Source organism: Vidua chalybeata, chromosome 1 (genome assembly GCF_026979565.1).
Source record: "Vidua chalybeata isolate OUT-0048 chromosome 1, bVidCha1 merged haplotype, whole genome shotgun sequence".
Lineage (NCBI taxonomy): Eukaryota > Metazoa > Chordata > Aves > Passeriformes > Viduidae > Vidua > Vidua chalybeata.
The window spans coordinates 151,887,448-151,911,942 of record NC_071530.1 but is presented as its reverse complement, the minus strand read 5'-3'; the positions used below and the strand labels follow the sequence as shown (position 1 = coordinate 151,911,942).

Genomic DNA, 24,495 nt, shown 5'->3' with positions numbered 1-24,495 from the left:
TTCACCCCGCCCCTTAAAGGCGGATCCACCAATAGGAGAACGGGGTGTGTCTACGCGAGGCCAATCAGTGCCGGGGGTGTGGCTCCGGGGGGCGTGGCCTCGCGTAGCGATGGAGGCGTCCGAGCTCTGGGTCGGGTTCGTGGGCGCCGGGCGCATGGCCGGGGGACTCGTCCGGGGGCTGCTGCAGGCGGGTACGGCATGGGGGGAGACAGGAGGGTCCGTGACACACGGGCAGGGGGGGGGACATGGGGACAGTCCTGGCCTGGCGCCTTCCCGGCGTCCCTGCGCGTCCTGCGGCGCGGGGGTGTGTGGGGGGACATGGGGACAGCGCTGGTCTGGACGCTCCCTGCACTCCCTTCCCTGTTGTCCAGTGGAGGGACATGGGGACAGTCGCGCCCTGACCCGTTCCGAAAGTCCCAGCCCGCCCCTGAGTCCGTGTCCTCCAGTGCAGGGACGTGGGGACAACCCTGTCCCTGTCCTCGTTCCCAAGGCCCGAGCCCTTCCTGAGGTCTCTGTGCTCCACTGGAGGGACATGGGGACAGCCCTGCCTTGGCCTGTTCCCAAGGTCCCAGCCCTTCCCCGGGTTCCTGTCCTGCACTGGAAGGACACGGGGACAGCCCTTTCCTGCTGCTCTCCGCCGGGGACCCTGCTCTTTTCTGGTGTCCCTGTCCCCCAGATTAGTGTGGGGACATGGGGACAGCCCTTTCCTGCTGCTCTCCGCCGGGGACCCTGCTCTTTCCTGGTGTCCCTGTCCCCCAGATTAGTGTGGGGACATGGGGACAGCCCTTTCCTGCTGCTCTCCCCCGGGGACCCTGCTCTTTTCTGGTGTCCCTGTCCCCCAGATTAGTGTGGGGACATGGGGACAGCCCTTTCCTGCTGCTCTCCGCCGGGGACCCTGCTCTTTTCTGGTGTCCCTGTCCCCCAGATTAGTGTGGGGACATGGGGACAGCCCTTTTCTGCAGTCCTCCCCAAGGTTCCTGCTCTCCCCAGGGTCCCTGCCCTCTGTGAGGTTCCTGTCCCCCATATCAGTGTGGGGACATTGGGACAGCCCTGTCCTGCCTCTCTCCCTGACATCCCTGTCCCACAGATAGTGAGAGCACAGCCCTGTCCTTGCTCCCCGTGTGTCCCAGATTGTCCCTGTCCCATAGCACAGTGTGGGGACAGCCCTGCCCATTAGGGCCACCTCCATTGTCACTGCACCCTGCCACAGCTGGTGCCAGCCACCACAGCAGGATCCATCCCCAGCCCCCTTTGCTCCATGTCCCCCTTTGGGATCGTGCTGGGATTGGAGGAATCACATCCCAGTGGAAATTGGGGTGTCTGGGCTGTGCTGGGGTGTCCCCCCAACCCTGGGGCCACCCTGGCCACTCACCCTCATTCCCTGTGTCCCCCAAGGGAAAGTTCCAGCCAGCAACGTCCTGGCCAGCGCTCCCTCGGACAAAAACCTGGATGCTTGGCGGGTGAGTGGGGCCAAGGGGGTGGGAGATTTTGGGGTGTCCCTCACTGTGGGGTCAGAGCACCCTTTCCCCCACACTGGGGGTTTGGCTCATCCTTCCCAGGTCTGGGTGAGATCCAGGCAGAGCCTCGGTGGCTTTGTGACCAGAGCAGGTCCCTGGGCCGTGTCCCTGCCTCTGGACGTGCCGTTACCGTGGGGGTGCTGTTTTTGGGATGCTGTTTTTGGGGGTGCCAGGCTGTGATCCCTCTCCCTGTCCCCGGGCAGGAGTTGGGCTGCCGGACCACGCACTGCAACTTGGAAGTGGTGCACAGGAGCACCCTGGTCTTCCTGGCCACCAAACCTCACATCCTGCCGGGTGTCCTGGAGGAGATCCGTCCTGCTGTGGGGTCCCACCACGTCGTCGTGTCACTGGTGGCCGGCGTCACCATCCAGACGCTGCAGCGGGTGAGACTCCTCCTTTTTCTTCTCCTCCTTTTCTCCTTCTCCTCCTTCTCCTTTTCCTTCTCCTTCTTTTCTCCTCCTCTCCTGCTTCTCCTTTTCTCCTTCTCCTCCTTCTTATTTTCCTTCTTTTTTTCTCCTTTTCCTTCTCCTCTTCTCCTTTTGCTTCTGTTTCCTCTTTCCTTCTCCTCCTCCTCTCCTTTCTTTTTCCTCTTCCTCTTCCTCCTTCTCCTCTCTCTTCTCCTTCTCTTCCTCCTCATCCTCCTCCTTCTCTCCTCCTTTTTCCTTGTCCTCATCCTGGTTCTCCTCTTCCTCTTCCTCTTCCTCTTCCTCTTCCTTCTCCTTCTCCTTCTCCTTCTCCTTCTCCTTCTCCTTCTCCTTCTCCTTCTCCTTCTCCTTCTCCTTCTCCTTCTCCCTCTCCTCCTCCTCCTTCTCCTTCTCCTTCTCCTTCTCCTTCTCCTTCTCCTTCTCCTTCTCCTTCTCCTTCTCCTTTCTCTCTTCCTTCTTTTTCATCTCTCATTCTCCTCTTCCTCCTTTTCCTCCTCCTCCTCTCCTTTCTCCTCCATTTGCACCCAGGCCCATGCAGGACACACCACTGCAGCCTTGTCCCCACCCGGCTGCACCTCCAGCTCCCTCCCCGTGCTCCTCACTTCTCCACCAGCCTGACGGGTGACACCCTCCAGTGTCCCCGGTCACCCTTGGGTACTTCCTGGGGCTGGCACCCCTTCTCCCATCCCCATCTTTTCCCAGCTCCTCCCGCCCTGGACCAAAGTGCTGCGGATCATGCCCAACCTGCCCTGCGTGGTGCAGGCAGGGGCCATGGTCTTCTCCCGGGGCAGCAACGCGGGTGACGAGGAAGCCGCGCTCCTCAAGAGCCTCCTGTCCTCCTGCGGCCTCTGCGAGGAGGTCCCCGAATCCTACATCGACATCCACACCGGGCTCAGCGGCAGCGGCGTGGCCTACGTAAGCCAGCGGGACGGGGGACACTGTCCTGGGATTTGGGGTCCCCCCTCCCCTTGCTCCAGGCTCACCCCTGGGTGCTCCCCTCTTCCCAGGTGTACCTGTTTGCCGAGGCGCTGGCCGAGGGCGCGGTGAAGATGGGAATGCCGGGCGCCTTGGCCAGCAGGATCGCGGCGCAGACGCTGCTGGTGAGTCCTTGCCACACACCGGCATCGCCCCCCTTCCCTCCTGCCCCTGGGCTCCACAACATCCGTGGGGATGAGGGAGGAGGTGCTGGATGCCGCTCTGCCTCGGTTTCCCCTCTTGGAAGCAAAAATGAGGCCACCAGAAGGACGAAGAGCATGGCGGTGGGAACAGTCCCTCGCCACGGGGGTGTTGGGATGGTGATGCCATCCAACCATGGAAAGGGGAGTTTGGGAAGTCCCAGATGTCACCTTCTGGGTGTCCTGGTGTGCCGTAGGGTGCAGCGAAGATGCTGCTGGAGACGGGGGAGCACCCGGCCAAGCTGCGGGGGGACGTCTGCACGCCCGGGGGCACCACGATCTACGCCCTGCACCAGCTGGAGAAGGGAGCGCTCCGGGCCACCGTCATGGATGCCGTGGAGGCGGCCACCAACCGGGCGTGTGACATGGCCAAGGACTAGTGGATGAGCCCCTTCTGGGACAGGAGGGGTGATGGGGACCAAAGCAAGCTCCTCTGAGGAGTAAGATCCTGACGTCTTCAATGTGGATGAGGGTGGGAGGTGGTGTGGACACGTGTTACCTCTGCAGGGCCGGAACCAAATAAACGTGGCCAGAGCAATGGGGGCTGTGGCTTTTTGTGGTCCATGTGGCCCCTGGGGGGCTGTGGAAGCCACCACTTCCGTGGGGAGGTGACATCCATGACTTCCGGGGATGGAGTTGGTGCCACGCTGGCTCTGTGCTTGCTGGGGATAGTCCTGGCACCAAGGTCACCACAAGGATGAAGCTGGTGTGGGATGTGTGGCACTGGGGAGAGACTTTTTGGAATGAGGTGATCCCAGTTTAACCCTGCTGGGGCTGGGAGAGTGGCTGGATCCCTATGGTCAGAGCCACATCCATGAGGATGCTGCCCACGTTCCGGAACTATGGGCAAGAGCTCAACCAGCCACAATCCCTCCCTAGCACCAGGGAATGGGATGGAAGCCCTGATCTGCTCCCATCTCCAGGAATATCGAGGGGGTAGAAACTCAAACTTGCCCATCAGGAGAGGATCTGAGCCTTTTGCACGCCCTAATTAAGCTCTGCTTGCTTCCCAGCACCTGCACAGATGCAATTAGAGATGATTTGGGAACTGCTTTGAGGATAAAAGGGTTTTTTCCGGGCAAAACATCACTGGTGGGAACATCTGGATGCTGAGCCCTGATTTTGGATAAGGGCCTGGAGTGCCAGGACACTGGGAAAGGCTTCCTACTGCCAGAGGACGGGGTTAGATGGGATATTGGGAAGGAATTCCTCCCTGGGAAGGTGGTGAGGAACTGGAATGGAATTCCCAGAGAAGCTGTGGCTGCCTCATTCCTGGAAGTGTCCAAGGCCAGGTTGGACTGAGGTTGGAGCAACCTGGGATGGTGTAAGGTGTCCCTGACCACAGCAGAGGTTTGGAATTTGATGGCCTCGCAGGTCCCTTCCAACCCAAACCGTTCTATAATTTTACATTCACAAACCAGTTCAAAGCCCTCCAGCCCAGCACCTTCTGCTGATCTTTGCAACATTTCTGTCACACAACTGAAGCCTCCTTTCATTCACAAACTCCTGTTTGAAATGAGCCACATCCCAAGCTCCAGAATATTTTTGTGGGGTGATTTTAGTGTAAAAGATGATAAACAGGAATGTGATTTTACATGATTACACTCCGTTGGCGTGGAGAAGGCCACACTGAGAGGACACAACCCCCTGGTGCCACCCCAAATTCCCTCTGGGATGGCTCCACGTGACAGTTCAAAGACGACAACGTCCACATGGGAATAAAAATCCATTTAATTTCCATAAATTCTGCAGCGAGGAGACAAAGACCCAACGAGTAAAAACCCCCACCTGCCCGCTGACATGGGACACAGCAGCACTGAGGAGTTCATTTAATTTCCCTCTTCCAGTAATTAGGCTAAACACCCTAAAATTTCATCCAAATCAGGTCAGGAGCTGCTAAATTCCTATCAGATGCCTCCAATATTCCAAGGTAGTGCCAGGAGCCCTCCCTGCTCCAACCTCAACTCTCCCAAAGGTGTCCTCCAGCCCCAGCCACCCCACAAACCCTGTGAGGAACACCTCAACCCCCATCCCTGGAGCCTTCGGCTCCATGAGGATGTTCGGATGATGGTACCTGGTTCAGCAGGTCCAGGTGTTCCCAGCTGTGATGGGAATCATGGTGGTGACTCTCCCTTGTGGATGCCACCCAAGTGTCCCTTTCCCAATCCATTGCCTGAAGGAAGCTGTCTTAAACCAGCCCCAAACCATCCTGGTTTAACAGGATTCCGTTTCGGCAGTGGGAAGGGCGTCACCAGCCTCTTCCAAGGTGGAATATTTCCCCTGCAGCACCTCAGGAGTGGCCCATGAGCTGGCTGTGCCCACCTCAACCCTGCTCTGGGATTTGTCAGTGTAACATCCCCCATTATCCCATGGACACTGAGCAGGTCCTTCCCTCGCCCCTTCTCCCCATGGAATTGGGGGAACTGGGCAATGTTGGGGGGGGGGAACATCCACCCCCCTTTCTGGCAGTGCCAGTGACCAGGGGCCACAAGGGACGTAAAAAATAGCACCTCCTAAATATATTTAGGTAAGGAACAACCCTGGAATTGGAGTTGTTGCACAAAAATCCCCTGAATTGTGACCCACAGGCATCTGGGCTCTCTGATCCCCAGGGAGTCACGGTCACAGAGGGGCGAGTGGCACCTCCACCGCCATCCCCCCTGGGACAACTGGGGTGTCCCCAGCTCCGTGGCCAAAAAGTGGCGGTCGCCCCTGGCCTAGGATTGGGGGCTGCGGCCGCGGCGCAGCCGCTGGGCCATGGAGATGAGGGAGCGGAGCTGCACCAGCTTCAGCGGCCCCACTTCCCGGGGGTCCTGTCCCTCCAGCCAGCGCAGCGCCGTCTCCAGACCCTGGATGGCTTCCCGAGCCGTGGGCAGCAAAGGGTCTCCCCCTTCCCCAACCCTTTTGCCACCAGCTGCTTCCTCCTCATCCTCTTCCGCCCCGCAGCCCTCGGTGCCTTCCTCCTCGGCGTCCTCCTCGCCGTCATCGTTCTCCTCCGCACCTGGAGCTGCGTCATCCAAGTGCAACCAGTCGGACACTTCCTCGGGAGCCAAGCGCTTGAAGGCCAAGGCGGCCAGGTGGGTCAGGTCACTGAAGACCTTGCTGTCCCCTCTGCCTTCCTCCCCTCCCGGGGGGTCCCCGTGCTCTTCCTCGCCGGGCTGGGGCTCGAAGGCGGCGCGCAGCCCCAGCAGCCAGCACTTCTCGATGGATCCGGGCGGGATGAGATCCCAAGAGAGGCCAGCCAGGTACAACATGTCCTTGAGGAGGAAGGAGCGCACGAAGTCCGCGGGACTGCCGGGGCCGCCGCAGGACACGGCCAAGCGCAGCAGTTCCCGCTTGTAGAGCTGCTTGAAGGCCGACACCACCCCTTGCTCCAGCGGCGCCGGGATTCGGCCTCCTGCTCCAGCCGGGCCACTCCCGGAGGCACCCTTGGAGAGGAAGAGCGCGCGGATGGACCCATCCGGAGTCTGGAGCGGTGGAGAATCCTCAGCCCCCGCTCCCGAGCGGGACGGAGCGGAGCTGAGCAGCAGCACGGCCTTCTGCTGCAGGCAGCTCCGCCGCAGGTACCGCTTGACCCCCGGCACGAAGTCCTCGAAGAACCAAGCCCGCAGAAGCGCCGGCGCCAGCCGGGCCTCGGGGCTGTAGCGGTAGCAAGCCGGGAATTTCTCCTGGTTGTGATGCCGGAGGCTGGCGGGATCGCGGAGACCCCCGACCACCAAGGGCTTGAGTTTGTGGGAGCCGGTCAAGTTGGCGGCCAGCAGCACCGTGACGCGCTCGCCGCGGGCCGGACGCCTTGCCGTGATTCCGGCACCGGGAAGAAGCTTCCAGAAGAGCCTGGTGATGTTGGCGTTGTAGATCTGCTCATCCCCGTAGCCGCCGGCATCGGGCAGGACCTCGGCGCGGGTGGCCGGGGCGCGCTCGGGCTCGGCGGGGAGGCCGCCCTCGCCGTAGATGCGTTGGCTGGAGATGCCGTGGCGCTTCTGCCAGCGCCAGAACCAGCCGTGGCTCGCCTTGAAGGTGCATTCGGGCCCGTAGATCTGCCGGGCGAAGGCTTCCGCCTGCGCCTGGATAAGGGGTCCGGAGAGCGGCACGCCGTGCTGGCGCAGGGCGAGGAACCAGGCGTAGACGGCGCGGTCGATCTCCTCCTCGTTGGCCAAGCGCATCTTCTTGCGCTGGGTGCCCACCTCGCCGCCGAGCTGCTCCAGGAACCAGCGGAGCTTCGCCTCGTCCTTCAGCCACCCCCGGAGCGTGCCCCCCGGCACCCCAAAAGCCCGGCACACCGACGCCTGGCGCTCGCCCTTCTTCACCCTCTCGATGGCCTGGAGCTTGTCCTTGATGGAGTAGGCGCGGCGAAGCGACATCTTCACCGACACCCCCCCGGGTGATGCGCTGCTGCCTCCACCTCCACCACCTCCTCCTCCTCCTCCTCCTGCCCGCCGCCCTCCCGCCATTCCCCCGCCCTCCTCCGGCTCCCCCTCGGGCATGGAGCGACCCCCGCGTCCATGGGAATGGGGGGCGCGTTATAACCGGGGAGGAATGCGGAGATGGGGTGGGGGGGGCGCGGCGGCGCCTTTGTCTCCGCTCCGGTCCCCCGCATGCGCGCACCCCACCGCAGCCACTAAGTTGCGCCGCTCCCCCCCCCTCCGCCCCCCTTTTCTTGCCAAGTTGGTTTCTTCCTCCTAGCTCCAGCAGCGCCTGTGGGTTGTACCACTCTGCGAAAAGGGGGGAGAGCGCGCCACCCCGCTGCCCCCCCCCCACCACGTCGCTTTCCCCCTTGAGCTGTTCCACTTGGCTGTCACGGGAGGGAGAAGAAGTGCGCGGAAGGAGACAACGCGCCGCGCGCACAGCGCGGAGCCTCCTCTGCCCCGTAACGCCCCCCGTAAAATATAGGGGATCATCCTGGCGGAGGCAGGGAAGTAGCGTGGGGGAAGCAGCGAGGTGTCGCATCCCCCTTTTCGCAGAGTGGTACAACCCACGGGCGTTAGCGGAGGCACGAGGACGAATCCAAGTTGTCAAGGAAAAGGGGGGTAGGCTCATCGTAGTAGTTACGGGGAGGTGGTTCGCGCATCCCGCTTCCACCCTCGCCGTGATGTTCCACATGTCCCTTTTATTGTGGGGGGGACAGGCCCCGCGCTGTGCGTGTGAGACGCTGTCTCCCAGCAGCGCGCCCCCTTCGCCACCCCCCCCCACGCGCCACGTGTGGTACGCGCCTCCCCCATAACCCTCCGCGCGGCGCACGCCGCCCTTCTCTATCCCGGCGGCGGCCAAAGGGAGCGGAGGGGGTCTTAAGAGGTCAACGCTGCCGGTGAGTCCTGGTTTCCAGCCCCTTGCAGCCCCCAGGAATCCTTATACCCCCCAGTTAGGGTCCTTTATCCCTCTCCCTGAGCCTCGGTAATGGGGGTTTCGGGGGTCTCCGGAGCGTCCTTTATCCCTCTAGGGCGGGAGGTGGTGGGGGGCCCCTCTTGATATATGGGGGGGAAGGGGCTTAGGGGGCCCTTGAGGGTGTGTTGGGTTCCTTTATCGTTTCAGAGTCCCCAAGAAGGAGATTGTGGTCACCCCTTTCATTCTCTTTAGCGCACTTTTCCCGCGGAAAGAGGGATTTGGGGCTCTCCTCATAGGGAATGAGGCTCCTTCCCTCACAGTGGTGGGAAGACGGAGTTTTGGGGCTCCTTCCTTTTATGTTGGGGTCTTTGTCCCTGTTAAAGCCTCAGAAAAGGGAGTTTGGGGCGGTTCTCCCAATGTCTTTAGGGTCCATTCTATTCCTCCAGAATCCTAAGGGAGAGGATGTGGGGTGCTCTTGGTTTTTGGGATAACTTTTCCATGCCTAGAATCCTAGGGAATACTGGGGTGATTCCCCCCCCTTTCCCTGCGTTTTCGGTCCCTTTTCCCTTAGTAGGTCTGAAAAGGGGGTGATGGGAGTCCCTAAGAGTCCTGAAGGAAAGGTTTTGGGGGTGCCCTTGTTTCTTGGGATTACTTTCCCCACTTTAAATCCCGGGGAACGTTGTGGGGTGACACTCCCCGCTGCCAATGTTTCAGGTTCCTTTTCCCTTAAAAGTTCTGGGAAGGGGCATGTGGAAGCCCCCTCCACATTCCCTGTGGGGTCTCTCCTCCCCTCACACCCCAAAAAAGAGGATGTGGGAGATCCCTTTCCCCTTGCCAGGCACAGGGTAGGGGGGATTTTAGGATTCTCCATGTCTTTGTGGTCCTTTTCCTTTCCCAGGATTTAGGAACTCTCTTTTACAGGTAAGGGGTGGGTGGGCTCATTCTGGGAGTCTCCCTTAAACCTTTGTGGTTTTCCACAGATTGTGGGGACATATTCCCTGTTTTTTTGGGAATATTCCTGATGTATTAAAGCCTCGCCTTTTCAAGCCTGCATTGGGGGGTGGTGGGGAAAGGGATCAGTGTTATTCCTGCCTGGGTAAGGAAGGGAATTTAGGGATGCCACACTTCCCCAGCTGCTCCAGGTGCCTCAAGGATCTGCTCCTCCCCCCATTCCTGGGAATTTTTTTGTCCAGTCACTTGCTGCAAAGGGAAACCGGAGCCGCTGCCGTGTCCTGGCAGGGAGCAGCTGATCCATCCCATATGCCAACCCCCTTGGCTGCCTTTCCAAACTTATCCCGGAGCTGGAAAACCTGGAAAATCAACTCTAGGTGCTCCCGGGCTCTGCTTATCTCACCTGCCCCTCTTTCCCCGTGCTGTTCCCAAATTTCCGTCACCTTGGTGGGATTTGTCCTCTCTGTGTTTTTTTTTTTTTTTTTTTTTTGATCTTGATGCTCAGGAGGGGAGGGATCCATTTCCAAACTATTTTGGGAACGGGCAGAGCCTGCTGTTGTGCTCCATGGGGTTTTTGAAGGATTACATCCCTGACTAAACTTGCTGAGGCTGCCACATCGGCGTTCCCAGAAATCCCGTGTGGATTTGTTCTTGTCGCATCCAGGTCGCCGATGATCTGGAATTGATTGGGATCCCGAAGATCACAATCCTTAGGCATGAGAAATTCCCTTTTCTGAGCTGTTTTGCTGTAATTCTTTCCTTTTCCAGGTGTGTCCCATTTCTCCCTGACCTTCAGGTAGGATTTTTCCTCACCTGAGCTGTTCATTCCCAACCCTTTCTTTTTTTTTTCCCTATTTCTTTTGAAGGTGACACTTTTCCAAGTCTTTCCCTTCTGCTGATTTCCCATATCCATGATTGTCTCACTAGGAATTTTCAGCTTGGAGCAGAAAGTTGTGTTTTTAGGTGGTCAAGGATGGGAATTCTGGTGTTTTCCTGGAATGCGGAGCTTTGTCTCATAGCAAAGGTGATGATAACTTAGGGAAGAGCCAGTTTTAGGGAATGAAACCAGCAGGAATTTAGGAACAGCCAATTTTAGGGAATGAAACCAGCAGAAAAGGTAGTTTTAAATGAACAAAATATTAGATACAAGTGTTAATATTTTGATTTATTTTGATTTCCTTGATAGTTCTTTGACTCATCCTGAATTTCTGGGCCGTGACATCTCCCAGGGGAGAACATTCCCAACGCCACAGTGTGGTTTTTAATCCTAAAACTTTGTTTTTGTAGAGGTAAAAATGGCAATTTTGAGTGGAAAATGTTGAAAGTTGATGGTTTGTGTGATTAAAATTCCTTTTTCCCAGGTTCTTCCAGGAAAATTGGTGGACAGAAGAGAAAATACTTTTTTTTCCCCCCAATTTTTCCTTGCTTAGAAGCTTTATTTCCGTGGAAATTTGGGGTTTTTCAGGACTGAACGTAAGGTTTGGCTGCTCACGGAAGCAGAAAGGTGCTGCAGGAATGTTTGGGATCACCCAAAAATTGAGATCCTGAATTCCATCAGCACGTGCCAGGATTGGGATGGCAGGTTAGGAATTCTCAGGCTTGCTGGGATGGGAAAGTACTTTTGGATAGCATCACAGTAATATTCCTTGTTATTAAAATGAAAATAAACTCATTTTCTGTGGTGTCGGTTCGCAAACTTCATGGAGTTCTGGGTAGTTCATTAGCTCCAAGCTTCATTATATGTGGTAATTAATGAACCCATTAATTGTTAATTAAATGATTTGGCTGAGGAGCTGCTGCATCCACAGAAATTGGAATTTTTCTCTAAATTTGTCCTGTGTTTTTTTTTAATGCTGTCATAGGAGCAAAAGAAAGTAAGTACCTTCTAATTGTTGTTTGGTTTTTTTGGGAATTCTGGAAAATCTGGGAATGTCAGCATCAGTGGGATATTTATTACACAGATTCCTGCGGAGTTTTCTTGGAAATAATTAATTTTAAAGAGTATTTTTTAAATTAATTTCAGCGCTGTCAATGGGAGGGAATGTCCTGGGACTTCCTCATTATGGAATTCCTACTCCATAATTCACCTCATCCATGAGGGCTGCAGTTCCAGGGCTTGGAGCTGCTTAAAAACTGGAACAAAATCACTTAAAAAAATTAATAATGGGGGAAAATTTTATTTTCGAAATTATTTTTTAAAAAAAGAAATTGTAGGAATTTTTTGTGCAAAATCCTATAATTTTTTATTATTTTACGCATTATTTAATATAATAAATTTATTGCTATGAAAAGATCCTAACACTAATTTATTCCTCTATAAAATAAATTTTAAAATTCCAAATAAGCTCTAATTTTGAATTTTTTCTTTAAATTCAGAATTGAAATTTCAATTTTTAAGCATTTTTAGCTGTATCAAGGTTTCCCAACTCTAAGGAAAAAAAAAAAGAAAAAATCTTCATTTGCCATTCCTAATAATTTGTCTAATTGGAATCTAATTAATATTTTAAACTATCAATTTGAATGTTTAAAGGCAAAGCTTTATTAATATATACATTAAAATGGAAATACTCAAGGCCCAAAAAAAGCATTTATGTATAAATTTTAAATTAGATTTTAAATTTAAATAAATAAATTTGAAATTAAAATATTAATTAAAAGCAATACATTTTAAATTAAATTTTAATGAAAATTGAAAATTAAATTGAAATTTAGAGTTAAGCCTTGGACTTGAGGCTTCCAAAATCTTCCAGGAATTATTTGAATTGCAAACTTTTGAGGATATTTCATCTGTGTGGGAATTTTATTTGGCAGCCTCCCCCAGGTCAATATTTATTAATTAATTATTCAATTAACCACGAGATTTCCAGCTCCCGGACAACTTTAATTTGCCAATAACTTGGATTATATCCCAGAATTCAATCCCAGTTTTTCAGCAGCTGCCTTTTACTATGAAAACCCAATCGGGAGTAAACAACAACCTCCAGAAACTCAAAAATTGGAGCCAGTTTTCCCAAAATTTTGCCTCACTGGGAATAAGTATCGAATAATTAATTAGTAATCCACTAACTTGGAATAATATCCTATTTTTCCCGCAGATTTGAATAAAATCCTGTGGGTTTTTTTCCCAGCCTTAAAATTTCAAATAACAGGGGGAATTCTTGGCAGGAATATTTTAGGAGGAAGGCGTTTCAAACACATTAAATTCCTTGGAGTTCAAACTTGTCCCAAAGGGGAGAAATAAATGGAATATTTGCGCTTTTTCCCGGGAATGTTAATGGATAAAAACGTCTCCTGCATGCCCTTGCTTTGCTCTGCTGCCACTACATTTGTTGTGCTTATCTCTCCATGCTGCCCATTTTTTTTGGGAAGATGAGGACACGGAAAAATCCCTGCTCCGTGGACAAAGCTTGGCCGGAAAAGCACCGGAACGACGAAGCCGAGCGGGAAGCGCCGGAGCGGGAAGCGCCGGAGGCTGAGGCCATCAACGGGATCTGCCACGAGGACTCCATCGAGGGGGAATTCAAGGGGGACCCAAAAAAAACCAGGAATGGCAAAAAACAACGGAAACGGAAGCGCTCCCCAAAACCCAAAGCTCAGGATTCCAAGCTGGAGGCGATCCTGGTGGGAATGTCGGCGGAGCACGTGTGGTTTGACAAGCCCTTGTATGACCGCGCCGAGTACGCCTACAGGATAAAATTAGCCAGTTCCCAGAGTTGGGAATCACCTGGGACTGGAAAAATGGCTCAGGAATCTCCTGCCGTGACCAGGTCGAAATCCAGCCAAGATATTCCCAAGGCAAAGATGCTCCCGGCGTGTTCCCACGGAAACCTGGCCGCCTGTCACCACGTTGTCCAAGGGGTTTGGATCAACAAGTTTGACTTCGATAAGGCCGAGAGGGCGTTCATGGAAAAATCCCAGTTTTTCCTTCCTCCCAACGTCTTGGCCATCCCATCTGTGTGGGCAAATTCCAGGCTGGGAACGCCGGACGAGGGCTACGGCACGGCCTTGCCCACTCCTGCCACGCCAGGCTTGGCTCCCGGCATTCCCAACTCTCCCGTGGCCTCCGTTCCCAGTTTGCCCGGCTCCGACCAGCAGACGGTCAATGGGAAGCCGCAGATTTCCAACTGGGAAGTTCTGGCGTCCGAGGTGTGGCTGGAAAAGCCTCTCTACGATGATGCCGAGAAGAATTTTTATGAGAAGATGTTGGACGGGCACCCCTCGGATAAAACCCAGCGGCGGCAACGCGGCTGCCCGGAAGAATCCAAGAACCACAACCCTGGGAAGCAAACGGGAATCGCCTCCACCAACCCTCAGCTTCCCGATATTCCCAAGGAAAATCCCACCTGCTTTTTCCTGCACAAGGACAGCGAATCCGTGTGGCTGAACAAGGTGACCTACGACAGGGCCGAATCCCGATATTTTGCCCTGGAAGCGGCCAGAGCAGCGGAGAAAACAGGGATCCAGGAATCTGCTGCAGGAAATCCCTCCCATCCAGCTGCTCCGAGCATTCCCGCTCCAGAAATGAAGTAGGAGAAGTTTCTTTGGGGGTAACACCCATGCAAAAAAAACCAAAAACAAACAAACAAACAAAAAAAAACGGCCAGGTCGGGATTGAGCCAGAAGGAATTTGCATGTGGAGAAGACTTGGAAATGATCCCAATGGGCAGGGAGCAGGGGGAAAAAAATCCTTCAAGGAGTTCCCCTTCTCCTGAGGAATTCTGGTGGATAAAGGCTGTGTTTGTGGGGATCTAGAGGTTGAATGTTTAAAGGCAGGGCTGGGAAGTGAGCTCATTATCCCCCTTTTTGCATGGATACAGCACCATCCTCCTTTCCATCCTCTCATTCCATATAGAAATCAGCATCATAACCAGGATCCAGCTTGCAGAAGGTTTGGAAATGATTGGAGTACGATTTAGGGAATCACTCTGGTGGGAGCATGTGCTGTAGTTTGGTTTTTTGAGGGAATTTATAGCCAGTCTGTTAATTTTTGGAATGCCCTTGGACTTTCTCCAAAGGCAGAGCTAAGGTAGAGACAGATATTCCTGGAAAAAAAAGACTATTGGAGCATCTGTCATTATTTCTGACACTTCTGATCCATGAATTTTGTTGGGATTTGTTGGAAAGCTTTTAGGATCTTTGTGCCAAGGGATTTAGGGGTCATTTACCTTTCACCTGGTCCTGTTCGGGATCATTCCCTCTTTAGTTGGTCATAATTGGATGTTTGGGAAAATCCACATGTCTCTGTAAAAACGTGGGATAAATTTGGCTGTATTTGGGATTTTCTGCGAATGATCCTGGTTGGAGTTCCAGCAGGTCCTGGAGATTTGGGTGTGGAAAGTGGTTTTGCTGCAGCTCCTGTGTCTGGTGGCCTTTGGTCTCTTCCAAGTGGGTAGATAAGGACGGATTTGATTTCAGGAAAATCATCTCTGGCTTCTATGGAAGTGTTTTAGGGAAAACTATGGGATTTGGGACGATGAGGAGAGGCTTTGTGAAACATTCTCCAGTTGTGGTTTTCTTGTGCTGCTCTCCACCTCCTCAAACTTCTGCTGGCTCTGTCCCTTCCTGGAATTCAGGGCATTTCCTCTTTTCCTCTGTTTCCCTTCAAATTAAGACTTTAACCCACCTTTGGAAGCTGCGCCATAAAAATCCCCAATTCTCACTCAGCAGGATTTGGGGTGTTTTTTTCTGTTTTTCCATGTAGTGCCAGGTCTGTCCCCTCCAAGTGTTGCTGATTTTTAATAAAGATTTCCCGGTGAACTTGTGGATGCCCCATCCCTTGAAGTATCCAGGGAAAAGCTGCATGAGGCTTGGAGCAACCTGGGATAGTGGAAGGTGTCCCATAGCAGGGGGTTGGAACTAAATGATCTTTATGGTCTTTTCCAACCCAAACCATTCCATGATTTCAATTCCCTTTTTATTCTCCTACACAAGACATTTTCCTTAGCATGAACTAGAAAAATCCTGGGTTTTTTTTATTTTTTTTTCTTGTTTTGTGGAATAAAGTCTGGATCAGCTGATTCATCCCATCCCCACTCCACACCCAGGTCAGGCAGGTGGGTGATTAATCTGTCCTGCTTTTTTAAGAGGATCCTGGATACTTAAATCCGCAGCCAAGCCGAGCTGCAGGCACAGAACCCGCTCCTGACGAGCTGTTAGCCTTCAGTCCTTGCTGGAATTCACTTTTTGTGGATATTTTCCCCCCCTCCTTTTCCCAGGAAAATGGCTGTGGATTACTTCCTGCACGACAAGATCTGGTTCGAGAAGTTCAAATACGACGACGCCGAGCGAAGGTTCTACGAGCAGATGAACGGCCCCATGGGTGGCCCCTCCCACCAGCAGGTAATTCCCAATCCCAGGAATTCCAGAGTAAGTCAAAGGACATGATCCACCTGGATTTTTGTGGGATTTCCACTCTCAGTGTTGGTTTTTCCCCCAGATCTTCCTGGAGCTCTCTAAGCTGTTTTAAGACCCATTTGGGTTTTTTTCTTTCCCCACTGTTTTCTGTGGAATCTGAAGGGTTTGATCCCAAGGAACTGGGAGATCAGGTGCCCTTCTAACAGGTGAACCAGTCTCAGCTTCCAGGAGTTATCCATAATTTTTCCAGGCTGCTGGGATCTGTGGGGGCAGAGTTTGAGCTGGAAATCCCCAAACCCCCAATTTTATTGGCAAAGAGCATCCCTGACTCCCCTTCATCCAGGGAAAATGCTGCTGTGCTTCTATTTTGGAGCAGTCCTTTGGGATATTCCAAGGGAATACAAACCTAAAGTTTGAACAGCGGCACCACAGCCCCAAAGATTTTTGGGGGGGATTTTTTTATTCCTCTCTTTGTGCTCCTGGAAATATTCCAGGTGTTCCAGTGGAAGACTCTGTTCGTGGTACCGGTGAGTTGGGGAGGGGAAGGTGGAGGGGGAAGCATGATCCTGCTGAGCTGAAATATTTCCAGCTTCAATATTATCCCAAAATTATTCCTGATCCAAGGTTCAGAGCTTTCCTAACTTCTTCCTGCACCTAACTGCTTGTGCCTTTGGAATGCTGAGTGTTCTGTGCCTCTTTCCAAGTGTTTACAGGGAAGCTTTTTGCTGAAATTACAACTTTTAGGCACATTCCAGCTATTCCTGCTGCCCATCCTGGCTTAGGTGCTGGCACAGCACCTGGGAGACTGGGAATAAAAAAAATTGGGAGCTCTGGATGAGTGCTGGAAGTAGGTTTTGGAGTGAAAACCTCTTGGAACAGTTCAACTATTTCAAGGCACATCAGGAGCTTCCAGTGAAGGAGTTTGGCCTGGGAGAGGTGGTTTGAAGGATGTCTGGAGGAATTCATCAGCCACTTCCACCATGGAAAAATGTTCTTAAAACCTCCTTGGAAGCAGCAGGAAGTGGAGCCCACCTAGATGTGTCCAGGCTGTTTTTTCCTTTATTTTCTGTTTAACTCAGGATTTGGGGGTTTGTGGGAAATTTCACATCTCAAGTCTTGCTGGTGAGGATTGCAGTCTGGGAAAGGCAAGGAGTGAACAGATTGTGGAATTTCCAGGGAGGGAATCTTGAAATACAGGCTAAGGCATGGCAGCAGGAGCATAGGGAAAAAATTCCTGGTGTTCTGGGTCCCGCCTCTCTGGATAGAGCAGAGTCAGGGTTGTCACTTCCTGCCTGAACTCAGGTAATAATATGGAAAAATCCTGCCGGAGGCTGGGATCTTAAGGAGTTCTGGAGTCACTCCAACCTTCTGGCAGCATCCCAAACTTTTCAGGGTAATTATAGGGAATTTAAAAGCTCTTTGACTGGATGATCCTTCTGTACACGTGACCAGGGATTGCCCGATTTAGCCCCAATCCTTATGGCAAAAATCACTGAATCATGGAAAGGACAATTCCCAATTTTCCCAATTCCCTCGCTCCTTCCTTTTGTTTTATTTTTTTTTTAACTTCCTTGATGAATTTTTTTTTTTCCCCCCCCATGTTTTAATATCTTTTTTTAAAAAAGAAACTCTTGGTTCTTTCTGCGCTGTTTGCAGGAGAACGGAGCCAGCACGATCCTCCGCGACATTGCCAGAGCCAGGGAGAATATCCAGAAATCGCTGGCCGGAGTGAGTACCCAAGCTCTCACCAGCTGGCTGCCTGCATCCCCATTTTTTTCTTTTTATGGAATTCTAATCCCAGAGATCGTTTGGCTTCTTGGTTGGAAGTTAGAGGAGAAGACCAAGGTGTGCAGCGCCGTGTGCCACCAGCTCCGCCCCGTCCCCACGTGCTGCTCGCCTGCAGCGCTGCCAAAACTGGATTTGGGTTAAAAGGATTCCCTGAATTGGGCTTTTCCTTCCTTTCTTTTTGTTTTTGGTTTTTTTGTTTTGTTTTGTTTTGTTTTAGTTTTTGTTTTTTTTCCTGGTGGGATGTTCCCATGGGTCTTAACTAGCAGGTTCCAACTCGCTGAGCGCGTGGCTCTTTTTTGGGATACACTGGGCTGCCACCTTCTCTTCCCCGTTTTGCTTCCAGTTTAGGGGATGTGCAAAAAAACACCAAAAAAAAAAAAGGTGTTTTCCATCTGCTGCATCCAGGGAATTCAGCTTGGCTACAAGCTCTGAGGCTGGAGCATCCTGGAGGAGCTCAGGAATTTACTTTGTGGAGGTGTTTTTGTGCTGAGTGCAGACAAGACCGTTAAAAAAAAAATCATTTTTGTAAAAGAAAGTTAAAATATTAATTAGTGGTTTTATGGGAAAGGAAGATCCATGGAATACAGCCCAGGTGTCTTGATTTCCTGCCTCTGCAGTGGGACTCCCAAAGGAATCCATCCATTATTTGGTCTCATAATTCCCTCTTGGAATGTTTAGCACCCTCAGTTTCTATCTTTGATCAGTCCAATATCAGGGAATAACAAAGGATTCCCCCTTTCCCAAGGGGAATATTCCATATTCCTCCTTACACCAGCAGAAAGGAGACGAGCATTTGGGATGAATATAAGGAATCAGGATTTCAGCCAGCAGCTTAAGGAAAAATTTTCTTGAACTGGCTCATTTTATAAAAAAAAATACGGCTAAAGGAGGCCCCCATCCCAAACAGGGTAAAAAGTTCCTTTGGGAGAAACTTTTGGAATTGGGCAAGGGGCAGGGGATCTAAACCCAAACCACCTGGAAGTGCTGCTCATCCTCATCTTCCAGAGTGTTTTGCCAAAGATGAGGAATTTCTTTCCTGACTCCTGTTAAAGAGCTTTTTTGGGAGGGAATCCCAGAAGTTTGGGTCATCCAGGTGGTGTAACAGGGAATTGGTAAAGCAACAGCCCAAAGCCAGGTCAGGAATTTTGGGATATAAATTGTTTGGAGACCTTTTTGGGGATTAGTGCTGGATGTAAAAAATTCCTCTGCTAGATATTTTTTTTTTTTTTTCCCTGGGGAAGGGGTTGGATCTTCCATGTGGCTGAAAAATAGTCGGAATATCCCTCAAGGATCATCATTAATGTTGGGTAACCAGGCTGGACTTTAGGACATTCCTAAACTTCTTCCTTGCATTCCCAACCCCCACATTTACACTGTGTGATCCAGAGAAAAGCGGGAAGAGCAAACATCCCAGGATTTTTGTCTTTCCTTCTTCCAGAGTTATTGTCAGGAGTCTTAGGATGTGACAAGGGAAGAGCTGGCTGTAAAAAGATGGGAAAATGGGAGTTTAGTGCCTTTTTGCTGGGAATTTCAGGCTGGGATTGCGTTATAAAACGTAGGAATGAGCATTTGGAATATGATGAGATTCTGGAGTTCCTTGATTATGAGGAGAAGCAGCAAGTAGAATAGGAACTTGCACCTGAACGTGAGGAAAAATTTTGTTGTTTCTGATATTTAAAATGTATTTTAGGGATTCAAACTTCAGGGAATAACAGATGTTTATATCCCAAGTTGTTAGTCCGAAGTCCCGTTTTATACCCTTCATAATTCCCAGGGATTTGATTTCTTTGGAGAATTAAGTTTATGCACAATTCCAGCCTTCCCAACCACTTCAGCTGCACAGAATATTTGAGATAGGCTGCAGCTTTAAGGTGGGTTCAGCACAAAAATTGTGGCTTAAAAATAAAGGATTTTAGGGCTTTATACAAAGAGTGCAGAGGAAGGGAGGAAAGTGATGCTGTGGAACTCCCCACCTTTGGAATTTTGAATTCTTATCCCTGATAAAATTAATGGATGCTTGTGTGGAGCTGGAAGTTGGAAGAGGGAATGGTTTTTGTGTGCTGTAACGGAGGTATGGTGTCCACATTCCCAAAGCTTGGAGCATCCTCTCCTCGGGGAAGATCTCACAGTCTCATAAAGGCAATTTTTCCATAATTTTTGAGGATCTGGGACATGGTTGTGCCTCTTGCATTGTCTTATGGGATCCAATTACGATTTCTTTATTGCTTCAGCTTGGGACAGGTATCCCTTGCTCTTCCCATGCTCTTCCCTCTTTTTTTTTTTTAATTATTATTGACAGGGAAGAGAAATCTCTCCTTGTGTTGGCACTGCTGGGGCACCTCCAATCCTGGGATCAGTTTAGGGTCCTCGTGACAAGAAGGACATTGAGGGACTGGAGTGTTTCCAGGGAAGAGAATGGACTGGGAAGGGTCTGGAGCACCAGGAGCAGCTGTGGGAGCTGGGAGGGCTCAGCCTGGAAAAAAAAGAGGTTCAGGAGGGACCTTCTCACTTCCATAAATCCCTGATGGGATTCCCAAGTGGGAATCAGGATCTACTCCCAGGGAATGGCAGGATGAGAGGAAACCATGAGAGGGGAAATTTAGCTGGAATATTTGGAAAATTCCTCATGGAAAGGGCTGTCCAGTCCTGGCACAGAGGTGGAGTCCCCATCCCTGGAGGGATTTAAGGTCCCTGTGGATGTGGCACTTGGGGACGCGCTCAGTGGTGGCCCCGGGGGAACTGTTGGGACTCGATGGGCTCAGAGGGATTTTCCCACCTCCGTAATTCCATGATTTCCATCCTTGGAGCATCAGGGCTGGCATGGTGTGATGAGCCCACAGCGCTGCACGAGCTCCCTGCAGATACTGAGATGTTGGTGGAGAAGATCCCAGAATTCCTGGGGGAACGTTTGCGTGCAGTGCAAGGCTGTTTCCCACCGCTCCATAACTTCCCCTTGCATGCAGCTCTTCCCTGCGCTTGAGCTCCCTCTGGAATTGCGAAACCTTTTCCCATCTTCCCAAACTTTTTCCCACCCTGCAGCAGAAGACCCCTGCTCGGAGCAAGGAAGCTCCTTGTGCCCGTCCCAAGAAACAGTCGGGACGCTCCGCTGTAAGTGAGCCGTGCATGGATGGAGCCTGTGGAAAAACGGGAGAGGATTTGGTGGGACGAGGATGGAGCAAGTTCTCCTTCCTCAGGGTTTGTCCTTTGGCACTGGGATAAACCTGGATAATGGGATCTCATCCCAGCTCCGTGTCCAGGGATCTGCACTCATCTTTCTGAGCCTGAATCCACAGCTGAGGCATCGGAGATGGAATTTTTTCCTACCCCTTTGATATTTCCCAGCCTCATCCTTGGAAGTGTCCAAGGCCAGGTTGGACAGGGCTTGGAACAGCTTGGGATAGTGGAACATGGTCTGGATGATCCTTAAAATCCCAACCTCAACCATTCCATGATTCAGACCTTTCCTTGTGCCTTGTATTCTTCATCTTATCCCTGCTTTTCCCTCTTTCCATCCTACGTGACTGCTGAGAATCCACACTGGAATAAAAGAGAATAAATTATTCTCTCTTCACTGAGAAATTACAATTCAAGGGCAAATCCTGTTATTTTCTTTCCCTTTGTTGCCTGAAATTGATGGATAAGGAACCTCCTTAGCATTAAAAAAAAAAAAGAAGAAGCTCTTTTTTTTTGCTGTCAAAAAATCCATTGAAACCAGAGTTGGAATAATTACTCCCTCAGGATGTGTTGAAGCAGATTGAAATTGTTAGGAATTAAAGGGTGGTCTGGGGAAGGTGGGAGTGTAGAATTCCTGGGATCTTTCCAGCTTTCCTAGTGTGACCTTAGGCAGGTCATTCCTGTCCTTCAGTGGGTTGGGAGAGGAGACCAAGGGACTCCAAGATTTTTAAGGGGCTTGGTGTGAAACTTTATATAAATTTTACATGGGTTTAGTGGCATTTTGGGATCTGAGAGTGGAAAATGTGATTTTATCCTTTGCTCCTTGGTGCCAGCTGAAATTCCTCGGGATTTAGTCCATGCTTCATCGTATAGAGCTGCTCCATTAGTTTCTATCCTAATTTAGAGAAAATATCCTTGGTTTTAGTTCAGCTCGTGAACTTCCTCTCTCCCTGAAGACACAACTCTGCCTTGCTTCATGGATTTTTTGGGAGGAGGGGAAACAACTCAATTTCATCCCGGTTTTCCTCATTGCAGAGTGCAAGCACAACCTCCTCTGGAGCTGCTGGTGACCAAAATGAGCTCCTGTCCCGAATTTCCCACCTGGAAGTGGAAAACCAGAACCTCCGTAGTGGTGAGTGGGAGAATTCCTTGTCCTGGCTGGAGACCTGATGTGCAACTGGGAATTTAAGCTCATTTTTCCTGTTTTTCCCTCCTTTTCCCAGTTGTTGCAGACCTCCAGATGGCCATTTTCAAGCTGGAAAGCCGCCTGAATGCTCTGGAGAAATCCTCAACTTCCCACCAGCCCTCATCTGTTCCTCCAACCCAGGTGAGCCTTGGAAAAATGCTGGAATTTTTTCTCTAGGAATGATAACCAAAGATCCGTGTGGACAAACATCCTGTTTTGATAAATCCATATAAATCCCACAGCACAAGGATTGTTCAGTGTCCTGAGCAGTGGAGATTCCCATTCCTGGGCTTTTTTTGGCTGCTCTGCTCCAGCTCCAGGTTGATCTTTTCCCTCTTTTTCCCTTTAAAAATCCTTGGATCTGGTGAAGAAAGTGGAACCGTTCAGCGTTCCCTCAAAAAAAGTGGAGCTCCCGGCCAAGAAAGCCGAGCCAGCTGCTGCTGAGGAGGATGAGGATGATGACATTGACCTTTTTGGGAGTGATGATGAGGAGGAAGACCAGGAAGCTGCCAAAGTCCGGGAAGAGCGGCTCCGGCAGTACGCGGAGAAGAAGGCCAAGAAGCCGGGACTCATCGCCAAGTCTTCCATCCTGCTGGATGTGAAGCCGGTGAGTGGCTTTGGGAATTTGGGAGCTCTGGGAGTGGGGCTGGGAATCCTCTCTCGTCCAAATGGATGCTGGTGGCACCTGTGGAATTCCAAACAATTGCTCGGAGCCAGGTGGGATTTGTTGCCGTGGAAGCCTGGAGTGGGTTTGGATAGATGTGACCTTAAATCCCATCTCATTCCATAGGCAGGGACACTTTTCACTATCCCAGGTTGCTCCAACCTGGCCTTGGGCCAGGGGGGCAGCCACAGCTTCTCTGGGAATTCCATTCCAGGGCCTCACCACCCTCCCAGGAAGGAATTTCTTCCCAATATTCCATCTAATCTTACCCTATTCCAGTTAAAAACCATTCCCCCTTGTTCTGTCATTCCATCCTTGTCCAAAGTCCCTCTCCAGCTTTCTTGGATCTCCTTGAGGCAGTGGAAGGGGCTCTGAGGTCTCCTGGAGCCTTCTCCAGCCAAGAAAGGGCACTTCGGATCAGTTGTGACATTCCCAAAGATGTCACCTGGATACCCCTTGGATGATGATCTCCAGGAAAACACTAAAACCTCCCGATTCCCTTTTTTTCCAGTGGGATGATGAGACCGACATGGCCAAGATGGAGGAGTGTGTCCGGTCCATCCACATGGACGGGTTGGTGTGGGGAGCCTCCAAACTGGTCCCGGTTGGATATGGAATCAAGAAACTCCAAATCCAGTGCGTGGTGGAGGACGAGAAAGTCGGGACAGACATCCTGGAGGAGGAGATCACCAAGTTTGAGGACTACGTAAGTCTTGGAATGGGATGTGGGAAGGGCCTGGAACCCACGGGAGGGGGGGTTAACTCAGGTGTGTTTTCCTGGGAACACCTGGATGACTCCAGCTTTTGTCCCCTTCCAGGTGCAGAGCGTGGATATTGCTGCTTTTAACAAGATTTAGAAGGGAAAACTGTATCCCCCTCATCCGAACCTGGAATTAATAAAGATGAACATTGGGAGTGCATTTGGGAGTTGGGTTGTGGGTTTTTTCCCTCGGGTGCAGCTTCTCCGGGGAGATTTGATTGGAGATTTTGGGATGTTGGAGCAACCTGGGCTAGTGGAATGGTGTCCCTGCTTGTTGCAGGGGACTGGAATGAGAGATATTTAAGGTGTCTTCCAGCCTAAACCATTCCATCATTTCCCCATCCTTCATGGAAGGAAAGATCTCAAGACATGGACCTGTGTGAATTTTGGGGCTGGAATGAAGGCCTCAGGGTGTTTCCAGTCACCTTTCCCAAGATTCAGAGACCCCAGTCACTCTCTACAAAAAAACAGGATGAATAACCAGGAATTGCTGGTTTGGGATGGATTTCATCCCTCTTTCCCCACTGACTCCCTGCCCAGGTCACTTTCGCTGAGTGTGGCCTGGGGAGAGCACAGGTGCCATTCCTGAGGTCTGTCCCAGTGCCAGAGTCCAAGGTCTGGGGCCACCAAGGGACGCAGGGAAGCTCCATGGGACTGTGCTGCGAGGGGACGAGAGACATTCCTGACTTTGGGAACACGAGGTCTGGCCCAGTGCCAGAGTCCAAGGTCTGGTGCCGCCAAGGGACATGGGAAGCTCCATGGGATTGTGCTGCAAGCCTGTCCCTTGTCCTGGCGGGGCCAGTCACTTGATACGTGACACGTGTCCCTCCGCAGGGTCCTGCCACCCCCAGAGCACTGCTGGCAGTGCCCCTTGTCCCCTGTGCTGCCATCCTGAGTCCCTGCTGGTCCAGGTGGTGCCACGTGTGCCTTCTGTGTCCCATTTTTGTCATGTCACCACCCCAGCGTCCCCCATGGGCCACCATCCCTGTGCCGTATCCTCCACGTGCTGCCATGCCCAGTCTGTCACCATCCCAGTGTCACCCGTGCGTTGCCATCCCTGTCCCGTATCCCCCGTGTGCTGCCATCCCTGGTGCTCTGTCCCCGTTGTCCCCCGTGTCCCGCTGTCCCTGTGTCCTCCCTCTGCTGCTATCCCGGTCTCCCCCTTGCGCTGCCATCCCT

At 51.8% G+C, this 24,495-nt stretch overlaps 3 protein-coding genes across 6 annotated transcripts; 2 read left to right on the top strand and 1 right to left on the bottom strand.

Annotated features, from left to right (window-relative positions):
* Positions 1 to 79: 79 nt before the first annotated feature.
* On the top strand, positions 80 to 3,657 carry PYCR3 (pyrroline-5-carboxylate reductase 3). Its single transcript, XM_053937344.1, has 6 exons — positions 80 to 191; positions 1,396 to 1,460; positions 1,721 to 1,900; positions 2,645 to 2,857; positions 2,950 to 3,042; positions 3,315 to 3,657. The coding sequence occupies exons 1-6, from the start codon at positions 110 to 112 to the stop codon at positions 3,495 to 3,497; spliced, it is 816 nt and encodes a 271-aa protein (XP_053793319.1). The 5' UTR covers positions 80 to 109; the 3' UTR covers positions 3,498 to 3,657.
* Positions 3,658 to 4,836: 1,179 nt separating this feature from the next.
* TIGD5 (tigger transposable element derived 5) lies at positions 4,837 to 7,549 on the bottom strand. The gene has a single exon (XM_053937332.1). It carries the CDS (start codon positions 7,476 to 7,478, stop codon positions 5,835 to 5,837), a length of 1,644 nt encoding a protein of 547 aa, XP_053793307.1. The 5' UTR covers positions 7,479 to 7,549; the 3' UTR covers positions 4,837 to 5,834.
* A 5,210-nt stretch (positions 7,550 to 12,759) lies between these two features.
* Positions 12,760 to 23,476, top strand: EEF1D (eukaryotic translation elongation factor 1 delta). Of its 4 annotated transcripts, XM_053937278.1 has the most exons (9): positions 12,760 to 13,916; positions 15,606 to 15,729; positions 17,401 to 17,472; positions 20,572 to 20,640; positions 21,742 to 21,838; positions 21,930 to 22,033; positions 22,263 to 22,499; positions 23,068 to 23,262; positions 23,375 to 23,476. In XM_053937278.1, the coding sequence occupies exons 1-9, from the start codon at positions 12,760 to 12,762 to the stop codon at positions 23,411 to 23,413; spliced, it is 2,094 nt and encodes a 697-aa protein (XP_053793253.1). In that variant the 3' UTR covers positions 23,414 to 23,476. The 4 variants fall into 4 exon arrangements, with proteins under 4 accessions (XP_053793253.1, XP_053793274.1, XP_053793263.1 ...); XM_053937299.1 differs by lacking the exon at positions 17,401 to 17,472; XM_053937288.1 differs by lacking the exon at positions 20,572 to 20,640.
* The last annotated feature ends 1,019 nt before the right edge of the window (positions 23,477 to 24,495 follow it).

Coding starts and splice junctions, on each gene's coding strand:
- PYCR3 (XM_053937344.1), top strand. CDS start 110: ATGGAGGCGTCCGAGCTCTGGGTCGGGTTCGTGGGCGCCGGGCGCATG. Junction 2,858..2,949: donor GCGGCAGCGGCGTGGCCTAC/GTAAGCCAGCGG, acceptor CCCTCTTCCCAG/GTGTACCTGTTTGCCGAGGC. Junction 3,043..3,314: donor TCGCGGCGCAGACGCTGCTG/GTGAGTCCTTGC, acceptor GGTGTGCCGTAG/GGTGCAGCGAAGATGCTGCT.
- TIGD5 (XM_053937332.1), bottom strand. CDS start 7,478: ATGTCGCTTCGCCGCGCCTACTCCATCAAGGACAAGCTCCAGGCCATC.
- EEF1D (XM_053937278.1), top strand. CDS start 12,760: ATGAGGACACGGAAAAATCCCTGCTCCGTGGACAAAGCTTGGCCGGAA. Junction 17,473..20,571: donor TCCAGAAATCGCTGGCCGGA/GTGAGTACCCAA, acceptor CCCACCCTGCAG/CAGAAGACCCCTGCTCGGAG. Junction 21,839..21,929: donor AAACCAGAACCTCCGTAGTG/GTGAGTGGGAGA, acceptor TCCTTTTCCCAG/TTGTTGCAGACCTCCAGATG.